General features: G+C 41.3%; 1 protein-coding gene across 1 annotated transcript in view; it reads right to left on the bottom strand.

Moving 5' to 3' along the window:
• Nucleotides 1-13,629: 13,629 nt before the first annotated feature.
• The window catches only part of TTN (titin), a 274,545-nt gene continuing 269,878 nt past the window's right edge, over nt 13,630-18,296 (bottom strand). The window contains exons 309-312 of the mRNA XM_012726861.1: nt 16,149-16,837; nt 15,895-16,048; nt 15,064-15,381; nt 13,630-14,926 (exon numbers count right to left, since the gene is read on the bottom strand). Of these exons, the coding sequence (XP_012582315.1) occupies nt 14,631-14,926; nt 15,064-15,381; nt 15,895-16,048; nt 16,149-16,837 (1,457 nt within the window). The 3' untranslated portion in view covers nt 13,630-14,630. The remainder of the gene's footprint in view (nt 14,927-15,063; nt 15,382-15,894; nt 16,049-16,148; nt 16,838-18,296) is intronic.

The following is an 18,296-nucleotide window of genomic DNA, read 5'->3' as shown; positions in this document are numbered from 1 at the left end:
GCGGCAGACCTCTCCTGACCCGCCCGCTGCTCCCCTCAGCAGTGTACTTCGTTGATCTGCCTGTTCTGCTCCCTACTCAGTTCCTGGTGAATCCTCTCACCCTCTGCATCTCTGGCCTGTACCCCAGTTCTGTATGAATAAATAAGTTTGTTTTTTTTTTTTTTAAAAGAAAGGTCTTCTGTGCCATGTGTATCACCTTTGGGATGGGGATCCACTGGAACACCCAGCTGCACAGTGCTGCTCTTTAACCTGATGTGCTGCCTGGAAGGGCCAACATTCTAGCTCTTAATCCATTTATGCAAGGAACTGAATTGATTGCTTTTCCTGCATGACTAGAACGAAAATGTTTTCTTTTTGAAAGTCAATCCTAGAATTTCTAATGCTTTTCTTTCATTGTGTAGGTGTGAATGTGTTTGTATATAAGTCTGTATGTCTGTTTTCTTGGTTGTGAACAATGCAAGTAACTTTACAAGTTTAATTAAAAAGGATGAAAAATTTTCTGCAGAAATTAGTGACTCAGTGAAAACAGAGTTGTAGTATTCTCTTTGTCAGCAATCAAAAGCATGGCCTAGAGAGGTAAGGGTAAAGCATTCAGAGTATGTCTGAGAATGTATCCTTGGCCTAGTGATTAAAAAACCTTCACTTACGAAATTTACATGATAAGTGAGTTTACCATAAACACCTTTTAAGTCTTAATGACCAGAGTGAGACTATTTGAATTAAATAGGAAATTTCTGTACTATCCCCCTTTCCAGTGATACTTGTAGTTGCCAGGGGTTGCTAGGTTACCCAAGTGTTTCATCTGCCCTCAGAATCGGTGTATCGAGAAGATCGTCCAGAATTCCTTGTTATGGCGCTCCAAGTTGGGTACGGTCTTAGAGTATATTTTATATATACAACTTATTTGTCTTCAATTTTTGTTTTCTTATTCAGTAGTTTGCCTGGGCGAAGGATAGCAACAAATACCTGTGGTTAAGCGTTGTGAGCATGCCAAATGATTTGGGCATATAGGTTTTTTGTGTGTGTGCCAATACTACTCCATTACTTGTGACTTCAGAGATTTGCATTTCAGGCTAGTATGGCTAGTATAAGCAGCCTACTTGATTAATGATACCTACTGTGGGTTAGTGGGAAGACATGGGGAATGGTGGCAACCCAAAATATAAGATTGTGATTATGGTCTAACTTTGAGTAACTTCAGTAGATTATATGTTTTTAAGAATTCAACAATAAATGAAGTCAAACAGTTTGTAATTGATTTCCTGTTTTCAGTTTCCATTGTCACTATGATGAGCTCAACCATGTGATGTATTTAAAGTGGATACCAAAGTAGGCCATCACCTCTCTGTTGAGGCCCAAGTGTGTATTTGCACGTAAATAACACACACCAGTTCCTTTTCTGACAGTGTCTTTGTGAATTTGAACACCCTTGCAACCTTGACATGATGCTCAGGAAAAACAAAACTGTGCCATATTTTTAAAAAAATCTGAGTTTAACATAAAATTTAAAAGCATACCAGTGCTTTACTTGGATTACTTTTGTGCTTAGGTCACCTTAGACATCCTTTCAAAGAGTTTTAGTTCTTTGTTGTTTTGCTTCAATAGCTGACTTCCACATGGAGAGGTGGAGTTTATATTTCTCCTTGCTGTGTTTTAAAAATACAGGCCACAACTTTGGCGGCCAAATGCACAGATTACAACTTTTCCTTATTGGCTTTCATGAATCAGACCACATTGACTAGACTGTGTATAGGCCTGACTGTGTCTTGAGTCGTGTTGGTAACCTCTATCTTTTTTCTTTTTCTTCCTTTTTTGGTCTCAGTCTTGAGGACATGTGGCTTCCTTTGCTATAATGTTTGCATCTGTCACTTCTACATTCAGCTCTTGCAAAATGTTTTTCTTTTGGGAAGATTGGAGCAAGGAAATGGATACAATTTTAAATAGTGTTTTTAATAATTTCAAGTACATTTCTAGTTTGATCAGAGAAACACTGATTTTTTCCCCCCTCTAGTTTTAAAAATTCTGTTTTTCTCAACCTTTCCCTTTTTACTAGCTCTGAGGAAATCATGCTTGAACGTTATAAAAATCATGGTTGAATGTTAAAAGTAAGCTGCTAAAAACTTTCCAGAATACCCATAATTGGCCAAAGAGAAAGTCATATGAACTGTTCACATTCTTTCTACCTTTCCTTTTTTAAAATTTTCTTTCTCTCCATTTTTGATTGTTGACTATAAAATCTAGCCAGATAGCTTCCTCAATAACTCTTTATTTGGGTGTACAGTGATAACTCAGTATGGGTTGGGAAAAGGGAAGAATCATTTGGGAACTATGAGGAGTTCAAGGGGGTTATTTAACATAGTTTTTATATATTCATTTGAAAATTTTTGTTTAATATGCATTGATCAATTGCTCAGTGCTGTGTGACTAGTATTTATCTTTGCTCTCTAACTTTTGAGTGCACTTACAGCTCCCCAACTTATTAGTTATAGCTTAGATAAATGGACTGTCAACTCTAATTTGCTTTCCTAATTTTTCTTTTCTTATTTAAGTAAGTTAATAATATTTATTATTAATATTTGTCTACCAACTATTTTGACTTAAACATAAGTGAGCAGACATTAGAAAATGTCTTAATTGATGTAGATTTTTCTATGTAATCAAATATTGAAAACACATGATTTTTTTTTCTTTTATATGCTTTAGCAATATATCTAATGGTTTTGCAACAAGAGTTTGTGGGTGTTTAAGTGAACAAATTGTAACAGATGTTAAATAAAATTGGAAAAACTGAAATTGATAAGAAAACTAGTCTCTAAATAAATACAGCAACTAGATAGCAAATATAAGCTTTAGTCTGATATAAATGAGCATGAGCACTTCAATTTTGAAACATTAGGATTGTTCCTCTCCAGGGAAAAAGCAACTTCATTTACAAATATATAGTTATCTTGTGAACATTTTTTTTTTCAAATGCCAAAAGGTGTAATCTCTATATTTGTTGTGAAAATTCTGCTTATTTAAAGTGTTGCAGCAATTTTATAAATCAGTTAAACTGAGCCATATCAATACAATGGGGGTAAATGTTGAATAGGTTTGCCATGTCACTAAGAAAAATTTCAGTCCAGATGTTCTTTGTTTTAAGCAATGTGACAGCTGAGTTACTGTTCACTGATATGTACAGTGGCCAAATGAGAGAGTGCTGGGATATGGGAAGCGATAAAAGGAGACTTCGTAGCTGACTGTTAAATGTAAACTTTATTTTGCTGTATGAGAGGTTCTCCATCCTGGCTGCATGTTAGAAACCCCTGAGATGCATTTAAACTTCCTGATGCTTAGATTCATCCAGACGCTCTATAGCAGAATCTGAGAGTGGAACCCACTTATCAGTATTTTTAAAAGTTGCTCAGCAATTCCTGTGGCACCCAAGACTGAGAACTAATTAACTTTGCGGAAACTCCCATGGCTGGTTGCTGTTTTTAAGAAGTAGAGTATATATTTGGCATTAGGCTTAGAGTTGTCTTTTAACAACCGGAAAGGCTAGTTTCTAGCACTATTAATGTCACTTGGGAGCATATTAAAAGTACAGGATCTCAAGACTGCAGATCTCCAGAACCAGATTCTGCATTTAAACACAACCCTCTGGTGTTTTTTTTTTTTTTTTTTTTAAGAATTTTGAAGTTTGAGAAGCTCTGTCAAAGGTGCTAACAGATTTAAGGTAGATATTGTTACACCCTGATTTTTGCCTCCATTTTTGGATTTCTTTCTTTTTCTAGATTTATTTATTCATGCATACAGAAACTGGGGTACAGACCAGAGGTGCAGGGGCAGTGAGAGGATTCACCAGAGACAGAGTAAGGAGCAGAACGAAGTACACTGCTGAAGGGAGCAGCTGTGCCATGTGGGTCACCTCCCTGGCTGGGGATCGAACTCAACTGAAGTGGCTGCAGCTAGCATCGTATTGTGCTTCAACCCACTGCACCGCAAGGAAGGGGCCCCCATCTTTGGATGTCTGTCCTAAGTTGGGACATTTTCATACAGGCTTGGAAATCGAGGTGAGTACTGTATGCTACTATGAGCAGGTGAATAGCCAAAGATGATTTTCTGATCCGAAGCATGTGGATGACCACATTACCACTAAACTCTTCTCTCCCTGAGACAAAGAAAGAAAAAGTAGCTGTAAGAATGGTCACCTGACTAAAGGCGTGCTTTATCTATCCCTTCTCACAATTGTCTTGTTTTAAGGGAAAATAAGAAATACAGTCCTCATAAGGACACTGCATACATTACCTTAAACTTGGAGAATTCTTTGAAGAAATGTACTCATCCCAGTCTCTGAAGCAAATGCTGAACTGAAATAAATAAAACAGATCCTCATAGTCCTCTGGAATAATGTCGACCTAAAGCCTGGCTCAGAACATCTACATTCTGCCTGCAATTACAACATGCCAGCACTCTAAGCTGCTGTCTGTTTCAGCAACCACCAGGAATCAGGAGATTGTTCTATTGGGATACCGCCTTCCTTAAGGATTACTACTTTTTTAGGAACCATAGCATCATTTCCAAACAGTTTTAGGCTTATTCGCTGCTCATATAACCTGCAAGGGCAGATATACCTCTGTCAGAGCCCTTATTATCCTCCTTAGTGGTCCTTCTGTTTACTAGGTTAGGGATCTTGGTCTCCCATTTTCTTGTGGCCTGGTATATCCCTTCTCCTGCTTATTCTATCAGGGAAATCAGTAAAAGAGGGACAGCCATCCATCCTTAGGATTGTGGGCTGAGGTTCTCAGCTGTATGGGGAATGAGGAGTATACTTGTGTCTCTTACCTCACTAAAATCAGGCAACAGGTTACCGTAATCTCAGGCAGAATGGGCAGCTATTAAGAAAAAATCTGACTACATTTATTGGTTGCAATTGCAGGGAAGAATTCTATCCCCATCTTTCTCTCCGGAGCCGAGACTGGTGTCAGACGGTGCCCTCTCCATATCGCTAGAAACTTCCCCTAGAATTCAGGGAAAGTGTACCTATTGCATCCTTAGCAAGTAGTATTTGCCCTGAGTCTCTACTAGCAATAAGGCCAGGAAGGGCTTTAAATTACACACCTACAAATACTCTGTAACAGTGCCCCCTGCTGGCTTCCGGAGGAAAGAAATTGTGAGTATCGAAGCCCCTGAAGGGATTTCCAAAGGAGGGATTTTTAGTGCCTTTTGGAGGGTAACTGTGCGGTATTTAGTAGATGGTTTGGACATCCTTCTCCCTGTCCCCGCTCTGAAACTTGTAGATCAGTGTTTCTTTAATTTGCATCTGTTTATCCTACTTTTACTTAAAATGCAGCATTTTAAGTCAATGGAACTTATCCCCATGAACACATTTCCTGAGTAGGACTCATTCCATGAACCTCGGGAAACCTGGCTGGCTGAGCTGGATGGACTCTTTTACCACCAATCCCATAGCAGTGGTAACTGTCCCTGAGAATGCTTTGAGCAGTAACAGCCTTCAGAGACCGTGGGGTCACCCCTGTCCCCAACACCTGGCTTTATTACATGAATTCTAAGCCCCCCGCCGTTCTTAAAAAAGACCTTTCCACAAATGGCTGCAAAGAGGCCTCAGGGTCTGGGAACTGAGACTTCAGTATCTATTCCCGTAAGTACCCTGAACTGGGTGCGGACAATGACCGAAGGTCCTGCTACAAATCAGTAACAGCACAAACAACTCCCGGAACTGTAATAAAACAATTCTACACTCTCCCAGATGAGCATAAAACAATTCTACACTTTCCCCGACGAGCATAAAACCCTACCCAGCGCTGGGGCACGAGTTCTTGGAATTCCTTCTCTGAGACCCTGAACTTCTTCCGAGAGTGCAAATAAACTCCTCTTGCCTTGATACGGAATGCTCTCCCACTGTTTCTTCTCCGCGTTGATCTTTCAACTATGAGCTAGAAATTTGGTGATAGGTAAAGGTCGTTCTGTAATGCCACAACATTCTCAGAATAAAGTCTGTAAAACTATAATTTGATCACATACCTAGTTTGCTTAATTATCTTTTACAGTTCCTCTTACTAACTCTTAGGGAAAAGCCCAAATTATAACATGTTTTTATGAGGCTTTTGCAAACGTTGCCCTGCCTCATGCCCACAGCCCTAACAGCCTCCTGTAAAGTCCCTCCTCCCCCCTCATTTCACTTCACAATGCAGACCACAGTTTTTACATATAAATTTCTCTAACTAATTACCCGTAATTCGCAGCAATATGGATGGAGCTGGAAGGGATTATGCTCAGTGAAATAAGTCAGAAGGAACAAGAAAAATATTGAATGGTTTCATTTACAGGAGGAATTTAAGAGAAACAAATACGACACAGGGAGAAAAAGTGTATTGTTATTGCAACACAGCACAACAAAACAAAAACAGACAATTATAAACCAGAGATACCCTATAGGGAGGGGGACAGAGAGGGACCAGAAGGAGGGAGGAATGAAGGAGACTGGTGATGGTGGGGGTGGGGGAAGTAAACATTTTTTTAAACGGAACAATAATGTAAATAGATATATAAATAAAATTTTAAAATTCTCAAACTTTTCTTTAAAGACTTATTTATGCTTGCAGAACTGGTGTACAGGCCAGAGGTGCAGGGGTGGTGAGAGGAGACAGAGTGGAGAGCAGAACAGGCTAATTGACGAAGTACACTGCTGAGGGGAGCAGCAGGTGAGTCAGGAGAGGTCTGCCGCGCCATGTGTGTCACCTCCGGGGCCTGGGAAGGAAGCGGCTGCAGCTAGCTTGCAGTGATGTGTTCTACCATATTGTGCCACCAGGAAGGCCCACCCTCCCCCCCCTTTTTTTTAACAGCACTTTCATTTCTTGAGTGATAGCTCTCTACCAAAATGTAGTCTTTGTAACACGCCTTTTCCCATGCTTTTACCTAACGTTGCCTGCCTCTTCCTGCTTTATGGGTGGCACTAATGAAATCAGTTCCATCATCAAACAGAATGAACACTTTTCTTTTAGAGAATACTAATACAATGTAGCTTATGAAAGATTCCAAAATGACCTGCATAAATAAGTACAATTATCAAAGTCCTGAATTTATTTGGTTGTGGAACAACTTGTTTGCTATATCTACCAACATCTAAAAAAGAATTAGGAAACACGCAATGATTCCAAGAAGCATAAAACTAAGCCTTCACTTTTTAAAACCTTAGAACAAAAATTAATCTTTTCAAAAAGTCTGTTTATGTAGCAGTGCTTTCTCCTGTTACAAGGAAACTGGACTTCGTCTGAATGTCTCAAAATCACATCTGGAGCAGAGTAAGCAAGTACAAACTAGCTTCTCTTCCTGGAGCTCAATCATAAAACATTATTTTGGAATCAGTCACCATGAAGACTCAGTATACCCATTGTTTTGCTGGCTGTTTCGGATTGGCCTTCCTTTCTATATCTACATGGCTCATCTATAGAATCAGTTACTTTTGGGTAGAGTGAGTAACTACCTCTTGAAAGATGCCATCTAGGCAATTCCTATAACGACTTGTTCCATGCCTACTATAGAGTTACAGGTTGAATTGTGTCTTCCAAAAAGACATATTAGAGTCCTAACCCCGGCAACTCAAGATGTGATGTGAGGGACAAGCTGATCATGAAGATTGTAAGCTTTGTGACTGAGAGGAGATGGAATCCAAGGAGTCCCTGGCTTACTGCTCTCTGTCGCCCCTGTAGACACACATGGAAAAAAGTGCAATGGCTCCTGGGGTTGCTGAAGGTGTGGCAGTAAGAAGCCATCTTTTACCACCTCCTCCCCACTGCCCACTCAGTACTGTTTTTTGGGGAGCAAATGAAGGAGGCTGGCAGATCAACACAGGAAGAGATTTTTGTCCGTGCATCTGGTATGCTTCTGAGAGGCTTTCCAGGAGCTTACTTTGCAGACCTTCCACTTGGGGGCGCCCATGAGACCACACTGTGAAGCTCTCAACAGTGGACTTCCGCTAATGCACACCAAAGAAGTCATGCCTGCCCTCTGTTGCTGCCCTTCTTAACTGGACAGGTTATTGTCCAGTTCCCCCCTTTCTAACCAGAACTAGATCTCAGGACAGAAGGTGAAGCTACAGGAAGCACAGAATCCTTTCAGCTTTAAAGTTCTCATCAATACTGGCTGTAGATATCTCAGCTAGGGATCGGGAATGCTAAAATGTCCGCCTCGGGACTGGGAGTCATGTCAGGCATATGTACCAGTTCCCAGCTTCCTGTCTGTGCTGCTCTGGACTGCACGATTGGATAGCCCCACACCTGGGAGGTGATTTCCCTCACAACCTCCCACGTCTCAGCCACTGACTGACTGATAAGAGGATATGTCAGGTCAGAGGATATGTCAGGCCAGCCCCCTAGTCCCAAATGGATGGAACCAACTCTAGAGCACGTTAGTTTTCCCTGTGGGTGGGACTGAAGCCCCCCTGAGATTATGTTTTTGCTTAACTTTCTTCCTCTGTCCTACTCCCCTTTGTCTGACAATCCCTTATAAAATTACTTATAGGAGAACCCCTGTCTTCGACTGCTTTTTAGGGAATTGACTCAAGATAGAATACTTGCAGACTCAATTTTTATTCTGCAAAAGATGTTGGGTCTTCTTTGATTGATAGTGATGGAAGCTAAAAGTAGGAAATTTAGGATGGAGGCATCACAAGACCAGAAACTGAAGATGGAGGTAGAAATGATAAACATAGTTGTTACAGCAGCTATAGAAATGAAAAATTCTTAAGCACCAGACTGCTATAGAAAGTATTCTGAGGCACAGACCAGAGGTGGGGCTGTGGAGAAGGAGGGCTGTTATAAAGACTGATGTCATTTGTGGAGTTTTTAGAGTTCGTGGGGGGTGCTTGGGTTCACTCTGGGAAAGGTTTCACCAGAGCTTCCCTTTCAGAGGCTGGCGGCAAGTTCCCAAGAGATTTTCTCCATGAGGCAGAGAGTCAGTTATATTTAAAGATCAGGTTTATTAGGGAAAAGGACAGGAGTATTGGACAATTGCATAGGCACCAGCAGGCAGGGAGAGATGCCCTGGAAGGGGCAGGTTTGCAGAGAGAGGCCTGCATGCTTGCAGGCAGGTGGCCTTAAGGAAGAGAGTAGGTGGAAAGGAGCACCCGCATAGTCACAGGTGGACAGAGGGCTGCTGCCCCTGGCCAGTGCGGAGACTGCCTACTCCTTGTGAGCCTAGGTTGTTGATTTTGAATAGAATCTGAAAGGGACATGAGATCCCACAATGGTTTCAATCTCCATATCTTTACCTTTCACCTTTTGGGTCTGCACTCTGAACACAGCCCTCAGCAATCTGCTAGCCACTTGGGACCTCTGCTCTGTAATCCAGGCCTTGGCGCCTAAGGGTCTCGATTTCTAAGGCTGTGTCAGTGGCTATGCTAATCCCTTCTACCCAACTCCCAGTGAGTCAGTCTTGTGAAGACTCCTTTCTATTCTTTCCTCCACCAGAGACCCAATGGTCTTTACAGACATCCTAGTCACACCTTAGATGTAATTTAACAATAGACAATTCCACAATTCCACAAAGGAATTCTTTCCTCCCAAAGGAAGAAAGTGTGTCAGTAGACTTTCTGGGAAATGCATCTCTAGGGACTATACAGGTGCTTCTCTTTGTCTTTCTCCTTTTCTAAATAATCCTGTCCTTTCAAAAATGTAAACTTTGCCTGTGTCTGTGCAACTTACAGCTTCATCTCCTGGGTGATATGCCATGTGCAGCTGAAAGGAAAGCCCTGCCAAACTTTTCTCAGAGATGAGCCAAGGACACGACGCACTGAACCCCACATCTCATCACACTGGCATCAGGCTGTTCGTTGCTTTGACTCTTACATTTAGGAAGTAAGTGTGCCTGAGTTGTAGGGCAAGTTGGGGTTAATTATGCAGCTTCAGGGATCACGCAGACAGGCTCTGGAGTGCCTCTGAGATAAGGACAGTAAAGTCTAAGAGGTGCTAACCAAACACACTGAGTCATGGGGCATCTGATAGCTTCTAGGATCAGAAGAGAATGGAAAAGCCTTAGAGGAATAAGGAAGTCTCCAGAGATAAGGACAACAAATTCCAAAGAGGACTAAATTAAGCATCCCACTAGGGACACCAGACATTCTGGAACAAAGATGATAAAGGAAAAGGACTTTAAGATAAGCACTGAGACACAGACTTAATTCTGGGCACAGAGTCATTAAGGTGGTGGTGAGACTGTGACAGCTACCTCTGAGAGAGGGGCACTCCTGAGCCCTTAAAGCTGCCTGCTCTAAATAGGTTCTGCCATCTGCCGCATATAGACAAAACATGTAAGACCTTTAATGGAAAGGAACTTTAATACAATTAGTGTGCAATATAGAAAAGACAAAGAATATGGTTTCTAAATCAAACATCCAAAGTTAAAAGGTACAAAATGATGTAAAAATAAACCATTATATTAATAAAAACAGGGCTCTCCCTGGTGACGCAGCTGGTTAAAGCACAGCACTAAGAAGCTAAAGCCACTTCCGCATGAGTTCGATCCCTCCCTGCCCTGGAGGTGACCACATGGCGCAGCAGACCTCTCCTGACCCGTCTGCTGCTCCCCTCAGCAGTGTACTTCGTAGATCTGCCTGTTCTGCTCCCCACTCTGTCCCTGGTGAATCCTCTCATTGCCCCTGCACTTCTGTGTGCACAAATAAATAAATCTTTAAAAAAAAAAACTATTATATTATTAAAAACAAAACAAAATACCCCAAGTTACCCATTCCCTGCCTAAAAGGGTTTGGCCCAAAGCAAGGCCTGAAAGCCCGCCACAAGTCTTAACATACCTTCTGGCCGAGACCTATAGAATAGGGTCAGAAATGGCCAGACAAGTCTGGACAAGTCTGGGAGGAAAAGAGCAAAATCAAAATCAAGATAATGCTGCCATAGTTAGCCTCCCCATGGGTCTCTCACCCACTTCTGTTTCAACCAGTCCAGGACCAAGAAACAAGAGCAGCTTCTTCACATGTCTTTACTCCATGTGCCTCCCTAAGGTCTGCTTCTGGCTCTCCAAACTGCTCCTTTCCTCTCCAGTCTCCAGATTCTTCCTTTCCCAGCTCAGCTCCACCCTCCTTTGGATGAGGTAGTGAACCCGGGGCCTCCCCTTTGACTGGGAACCACCCTGTTACAAGACCGCCAAAAATTAACCAATCATAGAGAGATTGACTTGACTTTATAATAATTAGGAACTGAAAGCATATATTCTTTGAGGCATGCAGGGCTCCACTTTGGTTTCCTTGCCCCAACTTTGCCTGGTTCCACCAGCCTGGAAGTCTGGTGGAACAGTTTATTTCTGTTCCTTTTCTCCTTAATACATGTTCTTTTCTTTTTTAAAAGATTTATTTATTATTTATGCTTTACAAGACCTTGTGTGCAGATGGTGAGAGAATACACCAGAGACAGAGTGGGGAGCAGAACAGGCAGATTGACAAAGTACACTGCTGAGGGGAGCAGTGGGTAGGTCAGGAGAGGTCTGCTGCACCATGTGGGTTGGTTCCCTGGCTGGAGTTTGAACTCATGCTGCAGTGGCTGCCAATAGCTTCCCAGGGCTGCACTTTAACCTGTTGCACCACTAGGGAGGGCCCAATAAACTCTTTCTCTCTCCAAACAAGTTTGCCTCTTCTTGCTTGCTTGCCTGAGTGTCAGCCAAATTCCTGCTGCGGCTTTCTGAGAAACCAACCTGTCAGTGGTCTAGTGCCTGGGATTCAGTGCGGCCACTGTAGCCTGGGATTTGTCCCTGGCCTGAAAACCTGAAATAAACACTGATATACTTCAGAGATGAGGGCTAGTGGGGGTGAGGGAGGAGTAATTATTATTTTTTTAGAAAGAGTTCATTTATTTTCTTTTGCATAGAAGAACTGTGGTATAAGCCAGAGGTGCAGGGGTGGTGAGAGGACTCACCAGAGACAGAGTGGGGAGCAGAACAGGCAGATCCACAGTGGGCAAGACCAGAGAGGTCTGCTGCACTATGTGGGTCAACTCCCTGTCCAGGGATCACACTGAGGCTCCAGGTTTCCTACCCTACCCAAGAGAGGGTTGAGCTAAGCTGGGAGGAGGAGAAGCTGAAGAGGAGATTGGGGAAGGAAGGAAGGAAGGGTAAAGAGGTGGAGACCTGGAGGAGGCACATGGAGCAGGAGCGGAGACGTGTGGAAAAGCTTCACTTGTGTTTTGGTCCTGGACTTGTTGAAACAGATGTGGGTGAGAGACCTGTGGGGATGTTAATTTAACAATGGCAGCTTTTATCTTGATTTTGATTTTGCTCTTTTTCTCCCAGGCTTGTTTAGCTTTTTCTGACCCTTTTCTATGGGTCCCCGCTGGAACTTTCAGGCCTTGGTGGTCCTGTTTGACTGCTTGGCTGGGGCTTTACCCATGAGAGGATAGATATCTTCAGGCTCTGGATTTGGAAACTATGTTCTTTGTCTTTTCTGTAGTGCACATTAACCTTATTAAATTTCCTTTCCATTGAAGGCACTAGAGTATGTTTTGTCTTGATGTGGCAGATGATAGAACATAGTTAGAATGGGTGGGCTTGGTGGTTGTGGGAGACCCCTCTCCCTGCCCTGTTGCAAAAGGAGAAACTCTAAGGACTGGGCAAATGGGCATATCTGCCCAGAGGAGTGTAGCCACCAGGACAGAGAGCCGCTTACAGAGAAGAATGATGACATTTTAGAACAGAAAACAAAAGTTTAAATATCCCCTACACACAAGCCCATGGGCTGTTTTTGCCCCTTCTTGGCTTTGCTCGCTTGGAGTCTTTGCTTTTGTTTTTTCTCTAAATAAACTTTACTCTGTAAATAAAGATTTGTTTCTCTTGCTTATCTATCTGAGGGTTTGTCTATGAATTCCTGTTTACGGCTTCTTAGGACAAGAACTTGAGGCAGTTTGAGGATTATGGGGTGCGCACATGTCAGCAGTAGCAGCGGCAGCTGTAATTAGGCAAACGAGCTTCACCTGTAGCTTGTACTTACATGCAGGAGGTAATGAGTTAGGCCGTCAACTTTATAGATCTAAAATTGTGATTATCCAATTTAAGTGGGTGAATATAGATTTTCTTAGCCTTGGGTTTTATGATCAAGTATAGATAGGTTGTTTCAAAAAGCATAAGACCATACCCTTGAAACAAGTTCTTTAGTTCTGAGGACCTTTACGACTTGGAACTGCCTTGATCAATATGGATTCAGCTGTCCAAATGGGTCATTTTCTCTGCTCCACACTCACAGGACATGGTCTATGCCAGCTGACACGTCTTTGTGCTGTTCTTTGTGGTGGCTAGAACAAAATATTGTGAATTGTACATGGTCAGTATGTTTGATGGATTTCGTTGTGTCAGCTTCCATAAAAATATTTTCTGGATAAGTTAGAAGTTATTGTCTGTTATTTAGAGGAGAGTTTTAGAAACGTGGGGGAATAAATTTATTCATTAGACTCATACTTTATCTGTAATTACTTCATCTGTAATTTAGATATTACTTTAAAGCACTAATGAACATGGGCTATTTTGAGCTAGAGCTGCTTTATCTTATCTATGATCATTCCTGATAAAAGGCATGTCTCCCACACTCCAGAATATCAGAGAAAACAACAAACCACACATTTTGAGGTGCAGATAGCTTGCTTTATTTAGTTTTTCAACTACCTCTGGGAGGTCAAACAACTATAACAAACAATTGAATTTTTTCTGCATGAAAGAACTACATCAAATCGACAACTTGGGCAGTTAGTAATAGTATTGTTGTAATTTTAACAACAGCTTTGTTATTCTCATGGTGGTTCTTTTTTTGTTTTTGCTGTGGCTCATTTGCTTACTTGCCCCAATTTTTCAGTTGTAATTTTCAGCTACCACACGAAGGCATTGGCTGCACCCCGGGACCTCCAAGAGTTGGCACTGCTCCGACATAGGAATACTTGAATAACTTGGTTAAATGAGGGGATGGCCAGGCGATGTTACTTTTCCAAGCTATCCAGGTACTCTCTATGGTCGAGGCAGTGTAAAATGAGCGAACAAAGTGTTGGCCGTTACACTTTGCTCTGGTAATATTTAAGTCATGATAATTTTGGTGTGACATCATCAGAGAAAATGTAAGACGTTAAAGTGTTGCTTACAGGAGGGTAAATGCAAACATCACCAATGCCTTACATTTCTGATTCAATAGGTATGGCGCACACACCAGGTGATGCGCTCATTGTTGTCTTTCAGGTGGCTAGGACATCTTCAGTGGGGAATTTCTCGACCCACTGAGGCATACTTAGACATCAACGTTAAGTTGAGGCACAAAGATTGGTTGAGAGTTGAGCAGGGTATTCGTTCCATAAGAAACTTTCTCCTACCAACAGTTTCAAAAGTTACATTGTAAAATGTCATGAAATAATGGTACAAAACTTTATAACCGTTAATTCGGCTATGTACAGTATGTACATGTCATTAGAAAATGCAAAATATCTTTAGGTGAATGATTCTGAAAAGGAGGAAATGCTTTTTTTGAACTTCGACTCATATAGGTTGATACAAAACTACTTTAAAAAATATTTACAGATCAGAAAGATTAGTCCATGTGAATCATTTGTGAAAGGTTAAGAATAAATGTGAGTATGAGAGCACAGGCCCTCTTAATTGGATCGGATAGTGATATTCACAGTGGCAGAGTCAGATCCAAATTCGTTCTCTAAGATTAGGGTATAAAGTCCACCATCTTTTTTCTGCACGTCCATGATGATCAGCGTTGTCAGGTCGTCTGTGTTTTCAATATGGAATCTCCCTTGTTCTTGATTTTGAATTTTTCTTCCACCACAGGACCATGTTATTTCTGGGGTAGGCTCACCCGTGAAAGCACAGGCTACAGTTAGCACTTTGCCTTCATCAATGCTGATGTCAGGGGGAAGAGCTTCAATTTTAGGTGGAGTTCCTTTATGGAGTAACAGGAATAAAAATGTTTTAGGGTCACTGAAAACTTCATGACTTGCTTTCTACTGAATTGTGTACACTAAAAACTATACCATATTAATGGGCTTTTCTATCTCTACCGGTAATTTAATTTCTTACCTCTTATGCCTGCTTTAAGCATTTTACTAGTTGAGCTTTCCAGTTGTGTCATACTAGATTTTCCCATAAAACTGCTGGAACTCATTTCTACAAAGGACTCTTGCATAGAGGACATGCTTTGGGCAGACATGCTTTGGGCAGAAATGCTTGCAAATTTCATTTCAGTCATGCTGCTAGCGCTGCTGGTGCTGAAACTGCTGAAGGAAGCCTCCTGCTGAGAGGCAGACATTTGGACTGACTGAGATGAGAAGCTTTCTTGCAAGCTTGAGTCACCACTTGTCCTCAATACTACCTCTCTGGAAGGTTCTTCAACTAGAGCTGTGGAGGATAGTAGATGCACAGTGAATATCAATGGCATATGGTTAATTGGTAACACTTGACACTGGAAAACACACACACAGAAGCACAGCCCCATTTGCTGTGGAAGAAAAAGCAAAAATATACGTATACATACACTTGTCAAGAGCTAGCTCCAGGAAGTGACTTCTTATAGTTCTATCATGACATTACATGCAAGTTCTGAAATCACTAGGAGAAAAATGATTAGTCATATAGAAAATAATTTATATACTGCTCATCTGAAAAAATGGTTATAGGAAGTTGGTAGCTTTGCTTTGAAAGCTCACTTAGCCATGATCCTATTTATCTGTAAAGTAACCTAGACTGTGAGGATGAAGTCACACAGGAGGACGGTACCTCTTATAAATGGAATTAATGAAGCTTCTGATTGCTTGCTGTGCTTGAAGACAAAGGCAGATTACCCAAACAAACATCTAAGGCCATCGTATAAAGGCTTTAAGCAAGACAGGGAAATAGCAAATTTATACTCACGAAGAACCGTTAATGAAGCGGTTGCTGAACATTGGCCATGGAAGTTTTTGGCCTTGATTGTGTATTTCCCACTGTCGCTAACAGATGCACTTCGAATTTCAAGAGCATATACATTCCTGGTGCGACTTACACTGATATTTGAAGAAATAGAAATCTGAAATGGGTGGGGGGGGGACAAAGAAGTGTGTCTTTGAGCTCTTTAGGAGTAGATATGGCACTTAAAATCTTTAATAATGTATTCATATTTTACTTACCGGCAGGTTGTTTTTAAACCATTCAATTTCAGGGGATGGCTCACCACTGATTTCACAAGAAAAAAGAACGTTTTGTCCTTCATTAACATTTTGAGATCTGGGCTGAGAGATGAAGGCTGGAGCATCTGAGAGTGCTTTGCTCAGAGTCAAATCATACTGACACTTGATGATTCCTTGACTGGTTTTGCCAATGCAGGTGACAATTCCTTCATCTTTATGACTTGCCTGCTTGATGGTTAGGGTTTGATCACTGCCTGAGACCCCATATCTGTACTCTTCGGAGTTAGTCAGCTCTACTCCATTCAGTACCCACTTTACCTCAGTGGCACCAGCAATGTTGGCTTTTAAAGTCACTTTTTGACCATCAGTTATGTTCATCTGAGTAGAAAATGCTTTAATCTCACCTTGAGTTCTGATTTCTTCTGATACCTGGGCAGCTTTAGTGATTTCCTCGTGGATAATGGATTTTTCCACGGAGGCTGCTTCTGATTTCTTGACTTTTTCAGAAATGAGAACATGTGAAGTTTCCTCCTTGAGGGCTAACTTTTCTTGAGATTTCATCTCCGATGTCTTGATCTCTTCAGAAATTAAGGCTTTTTGGGAAATGTCCTCTTGGACAATTGCCTGCTTCTGTGATGTAATTTCAGAAGTCTTTTGTGTAGCTACTTTCTGTGTCTCAGTGGCTTTTACTGTTAAAAAGGAAACCTCTGTAAGACAAACTGAATTGGAAAAATGCCCAACCCTTTACTCTTACATAGATTATGCAAATGAAAAATATACAGAGTAGTGGCTGGCTCTTTAGACTCTAGTAAAACACCATACATACTGGGGCCTTCCCTGGTGGCGCAGCGGGTTAAAGCACTGCACTGAGAAACTGAAGCCACCTCCGCATGAGTTCAATCCCCGCCTGCCCCAGAGGCGACTACATGGCGCGGCAGACCTCTCCTGACCCGCCCGCTGCTCCCCTCAGCAGTGTACTTCGTCCATCTGCCTGTTCTGCTCCCCACTCTGTCTCTGGTGAATCCTCTCACCCTCCGCAACTCTGGCCTGTACCCCAGTTCTGTACGAATAAATAAATAAATCTTTAAAAAAAAAACACCATACATACCACATAACTAGGCACTAAGTGCCTTTAATACATATATAAAAATATGGACAGACTTAGAAAATACATATTTTTGCATTTTTACACAAATGGTAAGTGTGCAGTTTGAGTAATACCTAGTTCTTAGTCCCAAGCTTGGAAAAGAAAGTTTAAGATTAAACTGAAATGTAATGTAATGATTCTTTAAACTAAATTGAAGATGATTCTTATGACTTAAGTATTGCAAAGACTGAGATGAAAGCAAACTAACTATACTTGGGCAAACTGATATAGCACTTTCATTAACTTTGCACTACTTTTTTGAAAATTAGCAAAAATGAAGGTTCTGTGAAGAAGTATCATTTTCTATATATACCTGACCTGAAACATCACTGGGAGAAGTGGCTGGCTCTATGAATTCTTGTACAACACCATACATACAACATAACTAGGCACTGAAGTGATTTTAATATTATATAAAAATATTTTCTGACTTAGAAGATGTATATTTTTGCATTTTTGTACAAATGGTATTTTGGGGTCAGCAAGCAATTTTAATAAGTGTGTGTGCCTGTGTGCTTGTGTGTGTATAAAGAGTGTTTAGGAATATTCTCTTCTGTTATTAAGAACAAATGCCATAGGAAAGACATGGAATCAACCCAAATGCCCAAAAGTAGATAACTGGATTAAAAAAAATGGTCCATATACACAATAGAATATTACTCAGCAATCAAAAAAGTAAGTTTATGCCTTTTGTAGCAACACAGATAGACCTGGAAGGGAGATAATGCTTAGTGAAATAAGCCAGAAAGAACAAGAAAAACACTGGGTGGTTTTACTTATAGCAGGAGCATAACAGATTGGGGGGGGAGGGAGCAATTAAAAAAAAAGAAAAACAATGAACAACAATATACCAGAGACATTTTATGGGGGTAGAAAGGGGAATGGGATAAAAAGGGGAGTGGGAAAGGTGCACAGGACTATGGTGATGGTACATGGGTGAATTGGTGGTGGGAAGCCCACGGGGATTACAACCGAGATAGAAAAATGGAAAAATGAAGAAT

The sequence above is a fragment of the Condylura cristata genome, unplaced genomic scaffold, assembly GCF_000260355.1.
Source record: "Condylura cristata isolate star-nosed mole 26May11 unplaced genomic scaffold, ConCri1.0 scaffold00002, whole genome shotgun sequence".
Lineage (NCBI taxonomy): Eukaryota > Metazoa > Chordata > Mammalia > Eulipotyphla > Talpidae > Condylura > Condylura cristata.
This window is presented reverse-complemented; position numbering and strand designations above follow the sequence as displayed.